This window comes from Schistocerca gregaria, chromosome 5 (genome assembly GCF_023897955.1).
Source record: "Schistocerca gregaria isolate iqSchGreg1 chromosome 5, iqSchGreg1.2, whole genome shotgun sequence".
Taxonomy (NCBI): Eukaryota; Metazoa; Arthropoda; class Insecta; order Orthoptera; family Acrididae; genus Schistocerca; species Schistocerca gregaria.
Window position 1 is genome coordinate 601,317,139 of NC_064924.1, and position 22,804 is coordinate 601,339,942.

The 22,804-nt window shown below is 42.7% G+C and overlaps 1 protein-coding gene across 2 annotated transcripts in view; it reads left to right on the forward strand.

The window, feature by feature from the left end:
* Positions 1 to 22,804, forward strand: part of LOC126272231 (synaptic vesicle glycoprotein 2C-like) — a 335,261-nt gene that overhangs the window by 306,815 nt on the left and 5,642 nt on the right. For both annotated transcript variants that reach the window (XM_049974932.1, XM_049974933.1), the window contains exons 9-10: positions 68 to 182; positions 6,960 to 7,119. In XM_049974932.1, the coding sequence (XP_049830889.1) occupies positions 68 to 182; positions 6,960 to 7,119 (275 nt within the window). The remainder of the gene's footprint in view (positions 1 to 67; positions 183 to 6,959; positions 7,120 to 22,804) is intronic.

Consider the following 22,804-nt stretch of genomic DNA (forward strand, 5'->3'; position numbering starts at 1 on the left):
GAACAACTGCCTCATGCTTTTTTTTTTTTAATAATAAAGACTCCTCTAATTGTCTCATATTTTACAGGCTATGATTAACAGCACTGTGTATGTGAACAACATGACCATTGCTGCAATATCTGGATTGTTCTACATTTTTGCTGGTTTTCTCGTAAACCTTGTCGGAAAGAAAGCTATAATGTGTAAGTCTACTTTATCTCTCAAAATAAAATTAGTTTCAAAGGAGATTTATGTTTGAACTCTTTAAGTAGTGTATTTTATGCTTCATTCTTGAGTAAACAAACAATAAAAGCAAATAAAATTGTAAGCCCAAGTATTGAAATATTCCTGTTCACAACTAGGATGTAAACCGGTTGTATGAGGGCTATTCAGAAAATAACAGATATTTTGGTCCAGGACAGTGGTGGGTGGGGCTATAGGTGCTGCCTTGGTGTCATAATGTTCCTACACTCAGTACGGATCCAGCATTGGTAGTGTGTGGTCTGCACCTTTGTTACTTTGTTTTCTGTGATGTATTAAAATAGGCGCTGCAATAGTAAACTCCACCACTTGTGAGTTGCATTCCGTAATTTGGTTTTTGTTGGCAAAAAAGTGCAAACCAATTGAAATTTTTTGCGATCTTTGTGATGTGTATGGAAAATGAATAACGAGTGAAAACCGAGTGAGGCAGTGCTGCATTGATATTAAAAATGGCCATATCACAGTGATAGGCAAGACTTGTAACAGACAAACTGTTGATGAACATCAATGACAAAATTCGTGAAAATTGTCGTTTGATGATTACAGAACTTTTGCAACAGTTTCTCCAAATTTCACGGAGTTTGGTACATAAAATTGTGACAGAGAAGCTTGTTTACTACAAATTTTGGGCAAAGTGGGCTCCCAAAAGCCTATCACAGACAGCAGATTTCTACAGAGACAGTACTGAAGGTATAAGGGCCTCAATTTGAATCGTGATTATGTAAAAAAAATAGCTTAAGAGTGTACCTTTAATGTGTGTATAGTAAAATTTGGTTTTTCCATATTGTTAATTTTTTATTACAAAATGTTTGTTGCTTTCTGGGCAGTCATAAATTTAAATTTATAAATAGCAGTTTTCTCATTAATACAGAGTTTGTTGCAAAAGGTGCCTGTCTTTCACTATCTATTTCAGATAGGGGTGAAACCTCTGTGAATAGCTTTATACATCGACCTTGGCGTCCTAGTGTGGAGATTATTAAGAAAAAGATGCTTATTTAAATCAAACAATGGAAAGTCCATGATGGAATGTAACAATATTACGAAAATGAGGTTGTCACTCATCACATAGCAGAGATGCTGAGTCGCAGAAAGGCACAAAAAAAAGAATTTCACAAATAAAGGTTTCAGCCTGTAAGGCCTTCATCAAAAATTGATGACACACACACACACACACACACACACACACACACGACTGCAGCATCAGGCAATTGTAGCCACTGTGTGTGTGTGTGTGTGTGTGTGTGTGTGTGTGTGTGTGTGTGTGTGTGTGTGTATTTTTGACAAAGGCCTTACAGGCCAAAAGCTTTGTGACAGTCTTTTTGTTGTACCTATCTGTGTCTCAGCATGTCCCCTATATGGTGAGAGACACTTGTTTAAAATTGGCTATGTGGTAAATTACAGACTGCTCAAAACAGTTTTAGACTCATTACATATCTGAAAATGGGTGTGAACTTGATCCAGAGGGTGTAGGGTATGAAGTAATTAGCCTTACAAAACTAAAAATATAATACTTTGCTCTGAGATAACCACAGTTAAACCAATCTTTTCAAAAATGCTTATCTGTACAAACGGAATCTGCTGGGTCGTTCCATACTGTGTTCTTGCAGTCTGTGGATTGCAACATGCACACACAATCAATCGCGCGCGTGCGCCCACACACACACACACACACACACACACACACACACACCTTACATGCCTTCCACAAGATGGCTGGGGCATTGCAGCTCAAGCCTATACCATTTGCAGGCAGTGGCCCTTTTGTAACTTGATACCAAAGACCATTCCAAACACACTGCATGACAAAAAATATGAATCTCTCAAAAGACATGGTCGGATGTCACAGTAAGTTTGTACACTAACTAATTAATGGAAAATCTCATATAAAGATGTGAAACAATTACTAACAAAGAGATAGAGGGGCTGGCCAGTACTTACCTCAGCTCAGTACAGCCGATAGAAACACAAAAAACAACCAAAAATTTAAGTTCCTAGCTTTTGGAATAAATGTTCCTTCATCAGGGAGGAGAGAGGGGAAAGAAAGGGAAGAAGGGAAAGTGGATTTAGTTACTCACAACCCAGGTTACGAAGCAACAGGGAAAGGAAAACAGGGAGGGTAGCAAGGATGGAGGCGTGGTTGTCAGAGGGAAGCCAAAGATATTGTACTGTAGGTACTGTGCCAGCTTCAAACCAAACAGGATGCATACAGAAGTAAAGAGGTGTATAGTATAAAGATGTAGGATGAAAAGATGCATGAATGGCTAAAGAGGAAAGGGAAAGAGGAGAAGACTGAAAAGTAAATGGGAGTGAGGTTGTGTAACGTAGGTTCAGTCCAGGGGGATGGCGGGATGAAAGGATGTACTGGAGTGCAAGTTCCCATCTCCGCAGTTCAGAGGGACTGGTGTTGGGTGGGAGAAACCAAATGGCACATACGGTGTAGCAGGTTCCTAGGTCCCTAGAATTATGCTGGAGGGCATGCTCCGCTACTGGGTATTGGACATCTCCTAGGCGGACAGTTCGTCTGTGTCCGTTCATGCGCTCAGCCAGTTTAGTTGTTGTCATACCAATGTAAAAGGCTGTGCAGTGCAGGCATGTCAGCTGATAAATGACATGTGTAGTTTCACACGTGGCCCTGCCTTGAATTGTGTATGTTTTACCAGTAGCGGGGCTGGAGTAGGTGGTTGTGGGGGGATGCATGGGGCAGGTTTTGCAGCGGGGTCGGTTACAGGGGTAGGAACCACTGGGTAGAGAATTTAGTCTGGGAATATTGTAGGGTTTAACAAGGATGTTATGGAGGTTAGGGGGACGACGAAAGGCAACTCTGGGTGGTGTGGGGAGAATTTTGTCAAGGGATGATCTCATTTCAGGGGTTGACTTGAGAAAGTCATATCCCTGGCGGAGTAATTTATTGATGTATTCGAGGCCAGGATAATATTGGGTGACAAGGGGGATGCTTCTGTGTGGTCTGAGGGTAGGAATATTGTTGTTGGACGGGGAGGAATGTATTGCTCGGCAGATCTGTTTGTGGACAAGGTCTGCAAGATAGTCGCGGGAGAGGAAAGCACTGGTCAGGTTATTGGTGTAATTGTTGAGGGATTCGTCACTGGAGCAGATACGTTTGCCACGAATACCTAGGCTGTAGGGAAGGGAGCGTTTGATGTGGAATGGATGGCAGCTATCAAAGTGAAGGTACTGTTGTTTGTTGGTGGGTTTGATATGGACAGAGGTGTGGATGTGAGCTTCAACAAGATGAAGGTCAACATCCAGGAAGGTGGCTTGGGTTTTGGAGAAGGACCAGGTGAAATTCAGATTCGAAAAGGAGTTGAGGTTATGGAGGAAATTAAGGAGTGTTTCTTCACCATGAGTCGAGACCACAAAGATGTCACCTATAAACCTATTCCAGGCCAGGGGAAGCAGCTGTTGGGTCTTCAGGAAAGCCTCATCCATGCGGTCCATGAAGAGGCTGGCATAGGACGGAGCCATCCTGGTTCCCATGGCAGTTCCCCAGATTTGTTTGTAGGTCTGGCCTTCAAAAGTGAAGTAATTATGGGTGAGGATGAAGTTGGTAAGTGTGATAAGGAACGAGGTTTTTGGAAGATCTTCGGGTGGGCGTTGGGAGAGGTAGTGCTCAAGGGCAGAGAGACCATGGGTGTGTGGGATGTTTGTGTAAAGGGATGTAGCATCTATGGTGACAAGAAAGGTTTCAGGTGGGAGAGGAGTGGGAATGGATTTCAGGCATTCTAGGAAGTGGTTTGTGTCCTTGATGTAGGATGGGAGTCTGCGGGTGATAGGTTGGAGGTGTTGGTCTACCAGAGCTGAGATACGTTCTGTTGGGGCTTTGAAGCCTGCTACAATGGGGCGGCCAGGATGGTTCTCTTTGTGGATTTTGGGTAATAGGTAGAAGGTAGGGGTGCGTGGCTCAGGTGGAGTGAGTAAGTCTATGGAAGCCGTTGTGAGGCCTTGTGAGGGACCTTGGATTTTTAGGATTTTCTGCAGCTCAGTCTGGATGGAGGGAATGGGATCCTGGGTAACAGCTTTGTAGGTTGAGGTGTCGGAGAGTTGACACAGTCCTTCTGCCACATACTCCACATGGTCAAGTACCACAGTTGTGGAGCCTTTATCCGCCGGAAGGATTACAATAGAGCGGTCTGTTTTCAGCTGCTTAATGGCACGGGATTCAGCTGGGGCGATGTTGGGGGTTGTCGGGATGTTCTTCAAGAAGGACTGGGAGGCAACACTGGATGTGAGGAATTCCTGAAATGTCTGCAAGGGATGGTTTTGGGGGAGGGGAGGAGGATCCCTTTGAGAAGGCGGTCGGAACTGTTCTAGACAAGGTTAAACACTGGGTCTAGTATTTGGGGGCTGTGTTTGGGTAGTGAAGTGATATTTCCAGTTGAGGTTCCGGGTGAATGAGAGGAGATCTTTAACCAGGGCAGTGTGGTTGAATTTAGGTGTGGGGCTAAAGGTTAAGCCTTTTGATAGAACAGATGTTTCTGGAGGAGAGAGGGATCTGGATGAGAGGTTTAGAACTGAATTGGGGTTGGTGATATGTGGCATTTGTCTGTGGTTATAGTTGAGATTTGGTCTGTGTGGGGTATGTGCTGGGATGTGACTCTCCAATTTTGGCCAGCTGGTTGAATCGCGCAATATACAGGTATCAGGGACATTTGGATGTCTGTGGCCCAGTGTTGGACTGCATGGGAGTGAAGGGGGTAGGCGTTTCCGTTGCCGAGATTCCAGTTGACCACGTTTGACCACCATAAAGGAGGATGACCCTATTGTGCAGTGTGCACCAAGGACATCATAACCCCTTCACATCTGCACCTGCCATCTGAGCACAAGTGGTGGACTCCCTCCAGTACTCTGTGTACTCCCCCACCACATATCAGAGACTAGAAGGGACGAGGGAAATACCATCCCGTGCATAGGCCGCCATCAGCACCGCAATACGTACGGCTGCATTTGGAGTGGTATTTTGACTGGGAAGCATTGACTGTTGATGAATGATGTCGCATTGGGTTCAGTGATAAATCATGGTTCTACTCTACCCTGAATGAACATGATCCCCAGGTACGGAGGTCACTTCAGGAGATGTCCCATTATTCCAGCTTTTTCGAGAGGCAGAGTAATGTTACTCCTTGTATCACATTGTGGGGAGCCACATGCGTGCGATATCTGGTTGCAGAAGGTTGTAATTGAACGAGATCTGATGGCATAGCAGTAGATCACAGGTATCCTGTGTCCTCACATGCTTCCTCTCATATGAAAGTATCATGGTACCATTTTCCAACAGGATAATGCTCATCGTCACATGGCACATGGCTCTATATGGCATTTGTGTGATGTTGAAGTACTCTGATGGCAGATCTCTCCCTAATAGAAAATATGTGGGACCATCTCGGATTTCAGGCCTGTACTGTTGCCAGTATCGATGTTTTCGGTAACCAGTTACAAGAGCTGTGGACCAGCTTGCATCAAAAGAGGATGCAGTAGCTTTGTGACACCATTCCCAACTGAATTACTGCCTACACGCAGGCCAGAGAGCGTGCAGTGTCATACTGATAAACGGGCATGTACTGCCCTGCATCTTGTACGTCAGTGTTCAAAAGATGGGCACTGCACGCTCCTATATAATCATCTTGAAATACAAATCCAGTGTCAAAATGTCGACTTAGTGCTGGACTACAGGCTGGAGGATCTTATCCTGATATTACACAGCCCTCAAATTACCCTTAATATTGATAAACTTTGTCTGACGTACATTCATCAACTGGTCCAAAATATGACTGACTCTTCACTCTTCTAAACCTATAGGACAGCTTGTCTGAAATGGAATGTAGTCACCTCCACACTCTTCTCTGGCAGTTATCAGGCATCAGACAAACCCTGCACTCACTAGTGAAGATAACCTAACACTGTTGATTTAAGTTACATTCTAGATGCATCACATGGCACATGGCTCTATATGGCATCTGTGTGATGTTGAAGTACTCTGATGGCAGATCTCTCCCTAATAGAAAATATGTGGGACCATCTCGGATTTCAGGCCTGTACTGTTGCCAGTATCGATGTTTTAGGTAACCACTGTTTATTTAATTTACATTCTAGATGCATCCTGACCACCCTCTTTACACACCACGGTGCTAGGGATTTGCACTGTTGTTAATAATGGATGCCCAGACCCATATTGATTTTGTGAAGTCAGTGGTATACTGTCTGGGTCATACTGTGATTACAAACTGACTGTGCACAGTACTATTGTACTCTCATCCAGGTACCTATGTGCTATAATTTTTTAGATATGGTTGTCAGATGGTGTTATTGACTATGGGTGATCACCAAGGAATATCTTCAATGTTTTGTGTCTCACTGCACTGAGAACAGATTTAATTTTACCTCCGTTACATAGGTTTTCCTCTAATGAAAAGAATATTGGGAATGTATTTTCCAATTCAAGAAAAAAACTTGAAAAAGCTAGAACATAATATGCCAGTCATGAGGACATGCAAAACTTTGATTTGAACCGTTTAAAAAGTCTGAACTTTATTTCTCTCTATTTTTATATAGAATTATAATTGCAGTAAATAATTGATATTTGTATGCTGCAGTAACTGAAATTATAAGAAAAATGTATTGGAACAATTATACATATTGTAAAATGTGGAGTTCTGTACATTCAATTAACATTAATGTAAAACTCTTTACATATTATCTTTCAGTGACAGGATATGCTGTTGCTGCTAGCTGTTCACTGGCCATTTACTGGTCATATACATCTGGAGCAGCTTTAGCATTCATATCCATTTATGTTTCCCTCGTTGGAGTCTGCCACATAACAAGTTTGGCCTTTGTTGTTGATATATTTCCAACAAGTCTCAGGTACAGTATAACATTTTTAGCTTGGAGAACCAGTTCTCTTCTCACAAAAATACTATTTTCATATCCGTACCTGTTTTCAGATGTTAAATAATAGTCAGATACAGATATTACTCATCTAACTCACAAATAAATGAAAGCAAGCTCCAAAATGTTTTACTAATTTGTATTTCATTTCATTATCATTTTTCACTTACATCATGTTCATAATTATAAGGCTTGTACATGTGTTTCAGGAATTTCAGTGTAGGCTGCAAAATGTTACTCCAATAAGAGCTGAGATGAGGGAGGGAGGAGGTTGGGGGATTATGAGGATCCTTAGTTAAATCTGAATGTGGATTATGCATACTAACCAGAATCAATCCCAGTGCCCAATTGAAACATTCATATCTACTCAACAGGCTACTGTACAGTGCATTGTGGAGCATACTGTGTGTGAAGGTTATGAATTATCTGGTCTACAAGAAAGGTTGCTGCCTGTTCAGAAACCATAGATTAGTCTGGCCTCTCTGCATATATCCCTATATTGTGGTCACATCTACATTGTGGCTATCTGCATAATTGAGGCACACAAACCATCCCACCACGGAAAGGTCCGTGATTCGTAGCATGTTGTGTATGAATGACCTGGCAGATAATATTAAGTGGAACCTCAGACTTTATGTGGATTATGCAGTTATCTAAAATCAAGAATTATAAAAAGAAGCTGCTCAAATTTTCCATCAGATCATGATAAGATTTCACAGTTGTGCAAAGACTGGCAACTTGCTTTAAACGTTTAGAAATGTATAACTGTGCACTTCACTGTACACATATATGTAGAGTGCTATGATTACAATATCAGTGTTTCTTGGAATAAGTTAATTTGTAGAAATATGAAATGGAGTGATCTCATGGGCTCAGTTATAGATGCCATAAGTGGAGACTATAGTTCATTTGTAGGAGACTGGAAAACAGCAGTCAGTCAGCAAAGGAAATCACTTATAAGCCTCTCATGTAATTGATCTGTAATACTGCTCAAGTATGTGGGACACACACCAGCTAGAACTAAGAGGATGTATTGAACATGTATAAAGAAGAGCAGCACAGACAGTGCCAGGTTTGTTAGATGCACGGGATAGTGTCGGGCGAGTGATGAAGAACCCAGTCTGGCTGGTCCTAGAAGACAGATACCGTCTGGTGCACAAAAGCATACCTGCAAAGTTGCAAGAATCACAGTAAACGGGGAATCCAGGAATATACTACTGCCCCCTATGCATTGCTCCCACAGGCATTAGACTATAGTCCGATTAATATTACTTGGTTGTTGATACTTCATGTGTTGGAGCTGGTTTCCTCCAATCAGAGAACTCCCACAACTATTGGTCAGCTCACTTCAAATTCCATATCTGGCATTCTTTCTTCTTGTATTTGGATCCTGAATTGTGTGTCTAGCACTTTTATTTTGTATTTTATCACACATGGTAACCACACCAAAAACAATACACACAAACGATTCTAATGAAATACTCATTTCATACACAATACTCACTGAACACTACTGGATTCTTCTGCACAAGACACTATTCAGTGTTGCATATACAGTTATCATAATCACAGAGATTGGCTGTCATGTAGAAGGTTCAAAGCTCATTGGAAGCAGTGAAATTTTGTTTGTTTCTAAATGTAACCAAAAGAGTTTGATGATTTTTTTTTAATTTCTAATACTGTGTCACATCTTTTTTCATGTCTTTCTTTTTTCATTTGGAGTGAACCTGTTACGTGTATGATTTACAACCAAGTGACAACAAGGACTGTTCATTGGTTCGTAACATGGCAGCTTGTGTAGCTAGTATGAGAAAAGTTTCAGGTAGCACATGAATGTGAGAAATTGCAGTTTGCTTTTAGCACTGAAACTTGGTTTTTGCTGTCTTGAGTTTGCCCATAAAGGTTAGCTTTAATTCCCATGAACAAAGCGACCGTGATTTAGTTCTGCCACAAGTTGTTGACCACCGAGTTCTCGGATATATTTGCTCATCATGAGGTTATGGTTTCTTTGTGAGGACATGAGTTTAAATTCAGGGCCACAAAACAAGCCATTGCTGCAGTTTAAGTTATTGGTCACCTAAAATCAACAGTTGACAGAGCATCTTGCATTTCCACCATACCTCATGACAGCCACTTACAACACTGTTCTGTGTTACACATTAAAAGAATTTGTGAAGTGACCCACCATGTTTTTGTGTCACCTGTAACCAAACAGTAGCCAGCTACTGATGTGACAACACTGTTGCAGCAAGTGACTTATGGCAGCTATAGAGTAATTTTAGTTGGACTTTAATGCCGTTGTGCACAGAAGCATTTAAGCAGTCACTCTTCTCACACCCCATATGTGAATGAAATGCAAAGAAACCCAAATGAGTGGTACTACGGAAAGTACCTTCCACTGTGCATTTCACAATGGTTTGAAGAGTAAGGGGGTAAAAAACCTTACTAAAAATAATCCAGAATTAATCCCTGTAACGTATTGGGACTAGTTGTAATAAAATGTCAAAATGCTTACAGAAGCAGCTTCTAAATGGCTTCTTCTGCCTATTAATGTATAACCTAATTTATTCCAAGGCCCTGAAGGCTCTTCATCACCATGAGTTTTACATGATACAGTGTGTTAGAATGAACAAAGAAATTAATGTTGGCCAGTCTGCTGTGCAATCTTATAGGAAGGACCAAGATATTTATTTTTCAGCTCCAAAGGATAATTTTGTTTCCACTTTCCAACATCAGCGTTCCAGTGCCTGTATACATAATTGCTTCTTAAATACATTTCTTGTCTCCCACCATGTACTTGTTAATTTATGTTAATCAGTTTTCATTTCCTTTCTCCTTTTCCTTCCATAACATCATTTTCACCTCTCTTGCATTTTATTCTCATATTATATACTTCTTGTTGCTCCATAAGTGTTCTCTTTTTTGTCCCTGTATTTGGTTTTATTAATTTTTGTGTGAAGTTTTATTATACATATACACAATTACCCATTACTGCAAAGCTATTTATATATACCAGTCTTGTATTACAAAGGTAAAGGGTAAAGCAATAAAAACAACATATAGTGTAAAAACAACTGTAGGATTATTTATAGCAAGATAGGGAGGACCTAATGTTATTCACCACATAGACAAGGCTTTACAGACAGGATTTGCGAAAATGGCAGCTAAAATATTAAGCTTTCATCCAAAACAGAAAACACACATTCACACAAGCACAACTCACCCACACAGCCACTGTCTCGGGTGTTGGAGCCAAACCGTTATTGCATCTGATGTGAGCAGCAGTTTGCTGGAGTGGGTTATGGGGTTAAGGAAGCACCATGGGACAGACAGGGGCAGGAATAACAGGGCAGGGTTGGGAGGAGACAGGGTGGGGTGCTGGGTGCAGCAGTGTTGGGAGGCTGTGCTGAAGGAGATGGGGGGGGAGCATAAATAGAGCGGGGGGGGGGGGGGGGGGGAGGCTAATAGGAATGTTTGTGGGATAGAAGTTGTGTGTAGTGCTGAAATGGGAGCAGGGAAGAAAATAGGCAGGTAGAGGACAGGAACTAGCTGAGTTTGAGGGCAGGGGCCAAACTGTATCCAAGAAATAGCTGCACCACCCAGTTGCTGACCATGCTGCCTCAACACAATGTGCTTTACTTCAAGCTTGTGTCTTCTGGATTCTTCCCACCAACACCAGCTTTATAATTGTGTAGATGGAAACTTTCGCTACAAAATATCCTTCGTTCTCGTAACTCCCCTGGCCTCAAGTGTTGCTAGTCCATGTTCTCCACCAACCTACTCCTTCCCCGCTCCCACTCCAGCACTACACGTGCCTTGTATCCCAGTAATGCTCCTATTACTGTTCTCCCCTTCTCCTCTCCTCTCCCCCCCCTCCCCCCCCCCCCCCCCCCCCGACAAAACTGCACCTAGTAGCTCTGTCTCATCACACTTCTACAGGTAGCAAAGCATCCTCTATCACACCTGCCCTGTCATCCCTCCACCTCCTGCCCCTCCCTCAGGTGCGGCACACTTTATCTACCACAGTGCTGCATGGGGATGGAACGTCATGGGCCATGAGGAACAGGATCTGAGCGCGACCACCAGGATTGCGAGGGAGTAAAAACCTCTATAAATCCTGTCAGTCTCAAGATGTACTGCATGACAATGAGATGTGTCGCTGTTGAGGTGGAACAGTAACTAGCGGGCTACCTGTGGGGAACCTACTGCAACACAGTTCTATAAGGTGTACCTACACAAGAAGGGCTCAGTCTAGGTGGACTTTTATTTCCATAGCTGCTTGTGGGACCAAGACAGAACCCTCAAAATTGCCTTCTTCTCCTCCCAGCGGAAAGGTGGGCTGCTGGCAGGTACTGAAACCCAGTCAAACGAGAGGGTTTTTGTAACCAGTCCTCCAGCTTCAGAACCTAACTCCAAAAGTTTTGGGTCTAGTAATGGAATGCGTGCTGGGCATCAAAAAGTGATTTAATAGTAAAAAGGAAGACAGCAGCTTCAAAAAGTTTTGCCTTTCTGTATTCAAAAAGGCTTAGACAGCATTACTGTCACTTTGAAATCAGTTAAGTGACTGCCTAATGGGATACTGTTGGTTGGAAGTCCTACTTCCCAACAATTTAGTAACCTCTAGAAAGCTCAGTGCCTCGGGGAATATGCCACTGAAACAGCTGCACACCACCTTGAATTATGGCACAGGTGTTGTGACATGCAGGAATCTGATGGACATTCCCAGTTTAGTGGTACATGTTGCCATGAAGCATAGCAAAACATCTCACTTTCCTTTTACTAGACTAAGGAAAGATGTGCTTGCGACAAATGTGGCTTTAATTAGCAGTAGAGTAAAGAGCATCTACTGTGCCCGGAACTGTTGGAATTTATTTGCAGATATGAGAAAGAAAAATGCAGGCACATTGCAGAAAGTGATGACTACATAGAGGAAATGGGCCTGATGACAATGGTCAAACACTAAGAAAAAGAAAGAATGTTGTTACATAGACACTATGCCAGGCTGCCTGGAGTTAGGTATGAACTTCTGGTTTTGGTGAAGCAATGAAACATCATGTATGAACATGTTGTCTGAAAAAGCTTTGTTAATTATCAGTTGTTGTTAGTTGATAACTTATCTGAATATAGGAGAATTATGAAAACAATGTTTTGTGATTTTGTAGTGGGTTATCTAAAGTGTACTTAAATATACATGGGCAGGGTAAGTGGGGAAAAAGGTTGTTGGATTCTGATTACTACAATTTACAGAAGGTTGAAGGGTCGGGACTTGTAAGTGGGCATCCAGGGCTGCCGTTAAATGACAGAACAGGAAATTAGCTAAAATAAAGAGAATATACTTCAGTGTATGGTACATAAAGGGCACGCTTAGGATCGGAAGTTACCAGGTTTAGGCCAGTCTAAGAGGTTGAAGAACTAATTGAAATGAGCAATGGAAGGAGAAGCGTTGATGTTAATTGATGTCAGGGCTGATCATGGAATGCAGAGCCAGAGGCTTTGCCTGCCAAGAAAGACGTCTGTCCTGCTCGAGGTCTGGATCACCAAGAGAGAGAGAAGCAACTGGTTTCTGCATTGCACAATCCCCCAGCATCCACACACATGACCTGACACATGACCTGTGTCCCACACATGCTACTGGCTAAAAATGATGACGTGAATTCGCTAGCAGTTTCAGCAGAGGACTCGAGGTGTCTCTTGTCAGCAGCTTCAACTGGACAGAACTACCTTGGCTTTGAAAGGCTGGCAACTTGTCTCATGTAGGCACAGCAGAAGTTGCTTTGGGAGAAAACTCGTAAATATTTGACTCGGGCCTTTTAAATAAAAGTTTTTAAACCAAAATTACTAATTCCCATTATCTATGACGCTAAAATATAAAAACACACCAAGAAAGTACAAGATATAGGCTCATGATAACACACAGGTTTAATGTTTTTCTCAATAGTGTCACTCAACCACATTGTCTTACAAACCTGTTACAGTACAAAAATTATTACCAAACTGCTCTCTAAGAACTTTCAGCATTGCAGTGCATCAGCAATCGTAATTGTCGAAATGATTATCAAAAATTCGCCTCGATTGCACAAACTACCTGGTGTTTATCTAGGTTTCAGCGTGGGTAACCATGCCTCTTCAGGACAAATATAAAACAGCTTGCCTAAATAGACATAGTCAAAGGCTAAAATCAACACCTACAGCATGGTACATATGTACCGTGTATTTGTAAAAAAATTTATGGGGTCTTGCCACTGTAGGTGTTGATTTTAGCCTTTGACTATGTCTATTTAGGCACGCTGTTTTATATTTGTTCTGAAGAAGGCGTGGTTACCCACGCTGAAACCTAGGTAAACACCAGGTAGTTTGTGCAATCGAGGCGGATTTTTCATAATTATTTAAACTGTTCTCTATAACTAAAATTACAGCTAGAAAAGCTGAAGGACAAGACCAGAACAGCATTTGTTTGATTGTAAATTGAAAATGAGAATCAGTTACAATCTTATTTTTTCCCTTAAAATGACAAAGATCAAGAAAAACTATCTTCTTTACTGATCTTAGTGTTTACTGTTTTCAGATTATCAGGGCAGGGTGTATAAGACCTGGGACAACTGGGAGATCCGGGAATAACCAGAGAATTTTTTTCATCTGGGAGAAAACCGGGAAAAATCCGGGAATTGCTTAGAATTCCGGGAATTTTTCGTTGTTGTAGTTTTTGTCATTTTGCTTGGTAAGAACCGATACTCTAACAAAAGATATTACTGTACTGCAGAATAATTCTGCAGCAACAAAACATGGACAAGAGAAAAAAAGAAAACAGAAATGAAACTTAAGTTGCAAAGGAAATGTGCCATATACAACAACAAAACACAGTGCTCAGACGAGTGTGCCAACAGCAGAGTGTGTCAAAGGCTTTAGAAAGACTATGCAATGTTTCAAAACAACAAATTGCCTCCGATGAGCATGACGTAACAACTGTTTAAATTAGATTTGTTTGAGTAGTTGCGGGTGGGCTCTTGGCTTGGGTATGTGCAGTTGCTTCTGGTTACAGAGGTGTGGCTGGGTGCCACTATCTAGTATTGTCCCGGTTCCAAAATATCGTAGACCCAGGGCTGATGCACAGAGCAGTCTGAGTTGTGGTGGGGAGGTGGGTCATCTCCACGTGACTTGTGTTTACGTTCAGTGGTTTTGTTGTTTCCTCCTTGTTTCTTGCTCTCACATTAAATGGAAACAAAATGGATGTTTGTGGCCAGGAGCTAGCAAATGAATTAAAATACTTTCGCATAATTACGGAAGGCAAATATGTTATTAGTTCCAGATTTTATTTCCACCTTTCTGACAGTCAAGCATTAATCACCTTGCAGAACAATGAAGTTATTTTTGTCGATTTCCTAAAGAGATTTGGCTTTTATTAAATATTTTCCGCTGATGCAGTCAATTTATTTGAAACAAAGTGTTTAATTTCACACTGTTGGCTGGTTTCAGCTGTTCGCTGCATTTCAAGTGCACATATGGCATTATGCCATAATAAAGAGCCAAACATGAGATAATACAGTACTGGCACTCCAAGAAAATTTGCATCCAAATCTGGACATATGAATGTGCACTTTAAGTCGAATTATGCATTTTAGTATGGCTCACAAAGTTCCGATGCTCTTGAAGTATACCGTAGCTGGGCAAGCGCGGTGATGCCTGTTATCTGGCGCTTTCTGGCAACTGCTGAAACGAACCTATTTCTAACAGGCCATGGGAAAATGTTTGCGACTGGTGGTTTGAAAAACATTGCATTCAAAGTAAATTTCCGATTACACAAGATGAACTATGTGTGAGAATGTTTGATGAATTTCTTAAATCACAAAGCGTTTGACTCTCATTTAAAAATCAACTCTTAGAGGGGACCATTTAGAAGAATTTTCAGCCCAGAAAACATTTACGTCGCTGTTAAAAATTTACTGCCACATTTGTGTGATGTATCTTAAAGTGTAACATGCACAAAAAAGATCAACATTATATGTGGAAGCTTAACTTCTCTTCCAGCTTATTAATCTTCTTATGTGAATGCTATGTATATTAATTTAAACCAATAACTAGCCTTATTTGTATGTTTGGGCCACTTAAGAGTGATCTTGTTATTGACTGACTGCAACATGTGTCTTATGCTGTCATCAGCTGAGATCGTGTGACATGAGCTATGACTGGCTTACAAAAGGGCATCACACTTCAGAAAGTGACATTCGGTGTTTGTTGGAATTCAGATTTATATCTTTGTAATACGAAAGTATGCAGTGTACATGTTGCTGCACATCAAAGGTCTTTCAAAACTTGTATTTCCCCCTGAGTTTCGTTTACTGAAGTGCTGGAAAATTCTACGTCGGTATATAAAACCATAAACATTCAAAGGATTGATGAGTTTTACAGTGCCGAGGAAGAGTACACTGTGACTTAACACAGAAAAAGTGTATTTTCACCCGGGAGAAAGTGTATTTTTAACCGGGAAATCCAGGAAAAATCTGGGAATTTGTTTTCCTTGTCCACGTATACACCCAGCAGGGGACTGTCACATGTTATAAAATAAGCCCGTAAAACAAAGTTATAGGCACGGAAAAATACAGGCAAAACTCCAGAAAGGATAATTAAATGTATCTACAGTGACAAAACACCTAACAATATCCTTGTCCTATTCATAAAACTTCACATAAAAGAAAGGAAAGAATACCATGAGTTTATAATCAGTTCATTAAATATGAAAAGATTCACAGCTACAATGTCTTTCTGCGTGACAAGTGCATGCACTGTTTGTAAACAAACTTGCGACTGATGGGAAGGAGAGATATGTGTGTGTGATGTAGCCAAACTTCAGTGGTGCTTCTCTCCAGTAGGGTGCCAGCCGCTGTGGCCAAGCGGTTCTTGGTGCTTCAGTCCGGAACTGCACTGCTGCTACGGTCTCAAGTTTGAATCCTGCCTTGGTCATGGATATGTGTGATTTCCTTAGATTAGTTAGGTTCAAGTAGTTCTAAGTCTAGGGGACCGATGACCTCAGATGTTAAGTACCATAGTGCTTACAGCCATTTGAACCATCTAGTAGGGTGATGGCAGGGAAGAGGGGGAGAGGGGGGGGGGGGAATTATCTGCGGCATAATTCACGTTTTGCATGAGGGGAGAGAGTGAGATAGGTGGAGGGGTGGGGGAAGGGTTAGAAGAGTGAGGGTGAGGTGACACTTTCAGCACTCAGCACAGCGCATGTATGCTTACTAAAATGATCGTAAACAAAATTTTTTGAAGCGTGGCTGGTGGTGTGTACCGGCAGTATAACACTAAGTATGTGGAAAAACTTATTAAGACAATGCTGTCTCACAGCAGTTTAAACACCAAGTACAGAGCGACACCAAATTTGTACATGAAAGGATCTTAACTTGTGTATGACAAAAAAGGGTTAACAAGGGTTAGTTCAGACCATTGGTACAGTACTTGTTTTAAATTTAAAACTGAAATAGGGTGAAAGAGTGCATCTCTGTGTTGAATTTCAGCAAACACAAAATTCAGAAAATGCTGGCCAGTCATTTTAAGGATTTGTTGTCTGCATAAAAACTACAACAGAGTCGCCTCAAGGTGACGAAAATCTGATATGTAAGTGTCGGAGCGTGTGATAAAATACTGCAGGATTAATAGGCAGTATAAACATGCAGGTAAGAAAAAAGTTAATGTTAATTTCACTGAAGACAGGTCGGGAAAGTTTTGTAAAGAGAACTGAAGGGAAACAGTCAGTTCGGCAGACATGAGAACTAAGAAAGCTCTTATTATTTTTTACCACTGTGAGTGGCGCCTTGAAAGACCCGAAAGTGGACTTAGCTCATCTGAAAAGCTGTGGAACATTAGTTGCAAAAGTCAGATGAAGTTTCAAAGTATAACAATCTATTGAACAATAAAAGACAGACAGTATAGACACCGCAAAGAGGGTCTCCACATTCTAGGTTTGACAAAGAAACAAAACATTCATAGGCGTAGGCTTGTAAAAAGTAGCATGATTGAAAAACTTTAGTTAGGTAAACTTAATGCATTCTTTTGAAAGACAACACAAAAACTTTGTCAGTAAAAGAGATCTGTAAGTGAAATACAGTACAACTCTGAAATTCTACAACAAAGCTGGATAATGCAAATAGCTTAATTCATCACAAGACGAAGACCTATACAGTAGTTGGGAAAGGGTACTTTAAATACCTCAAAATCTTCAAACTACCTGAACTTTCCATATAATACAAATAGGCATGCACCTGGGTCGTCCTTATCACGCAAAATATTGACTGTTACTTACAACAACTTAATAATTTATACTCCATATAATACTCTCAGTACATTGTCACTGAAAACCAATGCAGTAAATGACTTATAAAGCATTTAAAAATATGAGAACTAGACTTAATTATGGCAGAGCTGGCGAAGAAGAGGGAGAAAAATGGTTGCATGTGGAGCATGGCTGGTTCATTGCAAGGCAACAGCAGCACCAATTCACGTGTTTGCACTGTGCGGTCTCTGCTTAAGTGTTCACTGATAACGTAGCCTGCAATTTAAATGAATCCAAAAACGCTGTCTCAACTGGAAACTTGCTGCATGGTAAAATGAATCATGATTAACTGTTCTGAGGCGACCTCTGGGGCAGCAACATAAAGTAGACCATTTAACATCACTGAATCATCTTGTCTCATACAATTAGCAACTTAATTAGCATTCATTGTATCCTACTCAGCTTCCAAAACAAAACATTATCTGTACAACAGAAGTAACATCACTTAAAACAACTGACACGCGAACTGTTGCCTGCACATAATTACCTTCAGCCACATGAATCACAGGACCTCTTGCCTGCTCACAAATAGCCTCAGTAAAACAGTGTCTTACACCACATTATAGCAAAAAAACTTCGCTGCCCTCTGGGGAATAACAGCTGGAAGTCAATTAACAACTTTCAGGGTACAACAGATCAATTCTCATTCATCAATCATTATAACTGTTTATTACCATACATAACTTAATACATCTCAGAGTCGTACATTGAGTTAACCAGTTAAGCAACTAACACTTACAAAAAACAGAAGTCATGGACTGAAAAAGAATAAAAGGTCAGAAAAGAGAATGTAAAGAGATGAGAAAGAGAAGGCAGAAAAAGTTCATTCCTTTCGTTCCACAATCTGGCATGCCACACAGCATCCTATTGGTTTGGGCAACACAAGTGCTAATTGTGTAATTACAACTGTGTATGCGCTTACCTAGTACCTACATTTAAATTGATAGACAATACCAGGATCATCAGACTGTATGGTGTTTGTCATTTTTCTTACAAGGCCTAGATGCAGATTCCGCATCTGTGCCTGGTCTTAAAAAAAAAACACCTCCCACCAAGATAAAAAGATTTAGTGCACCAACAATTTCAGAAACCTTGCAGACATGATTTGGAGGCATAGGGGGTTACAGAGCCCTTAAAAGCACTCACATCTGTGCAGAAAGGAGTAGAAACATACTTTCATTAGAGGGCGCAGAAATGTTGCTTATGGGAAAAATGAAAGAAAATAGAATGGATCATGACGCAAAAAGGAAATGGAAGAAAATGCCATGAAAGGCTGGGAGACTCATTGGTTGCCAAACACATTGTGCAAGCTGCAAATCCCTGCAGATTAATTGAAAACTCTCAAAGATACACTTAAGAAACTTCTCATCACAACTTTGAGGACAAAAGAGGTTAAAACAAATATAAGAAATTCATACTAATTAGATTCACAAAAATTTAAAGTTCAAATCATCCCAGGTCAAGACACATCCAAAAAACAGGTGGTAACTGTGTAAGATGCAAAATTTAGCTGTGTGCTATAATTTACTGATTTCTACTTTCTTCTCTGAACAAATCACTGCAAGTGCCTCAGTACATACCAACACTCGCAGTACAGTCATTGTGTCATGACACACAGAAGTGGTGGCAATGAGAGAGGGGGCCAGGGCAGTGGCTGAGTACTCACATAGCAGCGACATGGGAAGCGGGGCGGCTGGCTGCATGGAGGAGAAAGTACGCACCCTGGGCATTGAGGCCAGGATCCTCATGGAGACGGCAGCGGGGGGCTGGCCAGTGGAAAATGTGGGGTGGCACAGTGGTAGGTGAACTGTGTCGCTAGTTGGCAGCAACAGCAATGCCCACGATGTGGACATCTCGGCATGTTACCTCCTTTGCTTCGGTTCTTAAACAACTGTTGCAGAAAGCTGATACTGCTACACAAATGGAAGTTGTTTGTGTTTGTGTCAGTGTTAGTACCTGAGTTTGTCAACACACTTGTGCTGCTGCAGTTATCTGTGCCTCCCCCCAGAACTTCAGAAAAGGCCACTGTTGCCGAGCTCCGTGCCCCTCCAAAGATTCAATCTTGTGTGCTGTCCATTGCTGCCAATACCACAGCCTCAGTTGAGGCTCCAAAGCCTACCTGGGGCAAAAGATCAAAGGCAAATCATCCACAACTGATGGCGTCAGGAAGTAAACAGTCCGACGATGTCAGTGTCATCTTCTCTGGTAACTGTCTCCATTCCTTAGAGGCGACGGACCACGATGTCAGACGGATGCAATCTTCGCTTCCCAAGACTGAGCCCCTACCCATTCCGGGCTCCCCTCCCTGGCAGAAAGTCAGGATGAAAGTGCTACCCCCATGACAGATGGCTCCTATCCTACATTAAAAGACTCAAGATACATGTGGAGGAACTGAAACTCCTAGCACTGGCACAGCCCCTGTGCATTTTAAAGCAACAGTGCTATACACTCTATTGCAAGGGTGACCTGATGGGAAAGGGCAAAGGGTGGATTGCTTTGTTTGTCAACAATGTGCACTGCTCCTCTGCTCTACCCCTAGCTATTGAACTCCAAGCGGTTGCATTTCACATATGTTGGAGGATCACAGTTTGTTCACTATATTTACCTCCAAATTATGTGAATGACTTTGTGGCTCTAACAGGTCTCCTACTGGGAGACTTCAATTCCCAACATACACTCCTGGAAATGGAAAAAAGAACACATTGACACCGGTGTGTCAGACCCACCATACTTGCTCCAGATACTGTGAGAGGGCTGTACAAGCAATGATCACACGCACAGCACAGCGGACACACCAGGAACCGCGGTGTTGGCCGTCGAATGGCGCTAGCTGTGCAGCATTTGTGCACCGCCGCCGTCAGTGTCAGCCAGTTTGCCGTGGCATACGGAGCTCCATCGCAGTCTTTAACACTGGTAGCATGCCATGACAGCGTGGACGTGAACTGTATGTGCAGTTGATGGACTTTGAGCGAGGGCGTATAGTGGGCATGAGGGAGGCCGGGTGGACGTACCGCCAAATTGCTCAACACGTGGGGCGTGAGGTCTCCACAGTACATCGATGTTGTCGCCAGTGGTCGGCGGAAGGTGCACGTGCCCGTCGACCTGGGACCGGACCGCAGCGATGCACGGATGCACGCCAAGACCGTAGGATCCTACGCAGTGCCATAGGGGACCACACCGCCACTTCCCAGCAAATTAGGGACACTGTTGCTCCTGGGGTATCGGCGAGGACCATTCGCAACTGTCTCCATGAAGCTGGGCTACGGTCCTGCACACCGTTAGGCCGTCTTCCGCTCACGCCCCAACATCATGCAGCCCGCCTCCAGTGGTGTCGCGACAGGCGTGAATGGAGGGACGAATGGAGACGTGCCGTCTTCAGCGATGAGAGTCGCTTCTGCCTTGGTGCCAATGATGGTCGTATGCGTATTTGGCGCCGTGCAGGTGAGCGCCACAGTCAGGACTGCATACGACCGAGGCACACAGGGCCAACACCCGGCATCATGGTGTGAGGAGTGATCTCCTACACTGGCCGTACACCTCTGGTGATCGTCGAGGGGACACTGAATAGTGCACAGTACATCCAAACCGTCATCGAACCCATCGTTCTACCATTCCTAGACCGGCAAGGGAACTTGCTGTTCCAACAGGACATTGCACGTCCGCATGTATCCCGTGCCACCCAACGTGCTCTAGAAGGTTAAGTCAACTATCCTGGCCAGCAAGATCTCCGGATCTGTCCCCCATTGAGCTTGTTTGGGACTGGATGAAGCGTCGTCTCACGCGGTCTGCACGTCCAGCACGAACGCTGGTCCAACTGAGGCGCCAGGTGGAAATGGCATGGCAAGCCGTTCCACAGGACTACATCCAGCATCTCTACGATCGTCTCCATGGGAGAATAGCAGCCTGCATTGCTGCGAAAGGTGGATATACACTGTACTAGTGCCGACATTGTGCATGCTCTGTTGCCTGTGTCTATGTGCCTGTGGTTCTGCCAGTGTGATCATGTGATGTATCTGACCCCAGGAATGTGTCAATAAAGTTTCCCCTTCCTGGGACAATGAATTAACGGTGTTATTATTTCAATTTCCAGGAGTGTATATTGTAAGGTTCGAGCTCTACTTGCCCTTGGGATCGAGATTTGGAGTGCCTCGTGATGACTCTCAAGCTGTGCATCCTTGATCCAAGCACTCCCACTCATTTTTCTGCTGCTGCTGGGCTATCCTCAGCCATCATCCTCTCTCTTTGCTCTCCAAACCTCACAGTCTCTGTTAAGTGGGAAGTGACTGACAACCTTCATTCCAGTGACCATTTCCCTCTCTGTATTCACTTACTGGATGGAGATCTCCCTGAAAGGACACAATCATTATGGATGATCAAAAGAGCCAACTGGATGGTGTTTGACAAGCCAACTGTGTTTGAGTGCCACAACAGCATCCAGGTGGGGATGGACCACATCAGTGAGTAATGTACCAGCTGATGTCCCCACCCCAAAGTCCTCTCGTCATACTACTAGGAGGGCACCTGTTCCTTGGTGGACTGACGAGTGCCATTCTGTGGGCATGCAGCAGTTTAACAGCTGCCCAATGGTGGAAAACATCACAGCCATCGATTAGGAAGGGCAAAGGTTTGACACATCATTAAGGAGAGCAGTAAAAGGTCATGGTGAGTGTTCCTGGACTCTCTCAGCCATTCCACTTGCCTCCTAGAATACTGGAAGCCATCAGGATGATTTACAGTAAAGGAAGTTGGTTACCTGTAGAAGTGTTATTTAATCAGGTGTGTCTCCAAACAACACCTGGGAACATTGGACAGGCAATGGAAGAGCATTTTGCACTGACTACTGCCACTGCCAGCCAGGATCCTGGTTCCATCATCACCATGTCACTGTGGAAAGGGATGAGTTGGACTTCAGGTCTAACGGTTCGGTATCCTACAACTGCCCATTCTCCATATAGCAGCTGGATTTGGCACTGTCTGTGGCTCGTGGTACTGCACCCGGTCATGACCAACTCTGATAGAATATGTTGTGGAATTTGAAACCAGTGTCAAAGGAAGAACTCCTAAGATATTTCAATTTTGATATGAGAGGAAGGAAATTTTCCAAGCTTGTGGAGGAGGCGATTTTGGTAACTCTTATCAAACTGGAAAAAGACTGAATGTGTCCCAGTAGTTACTGGAGTGTCACCTTAATGAGCTGTGTGGAAAAGACCTTGGAGTGAATTGTTAACTGCCGTCTGCTCTGGATGTTAGAGCCCAGGCAGCTCCTAACTTGTTCCCAGTGTGAATTCAGGAGATTTTGATCCACTGTCAACAACCTGACCCTGCTAGAGG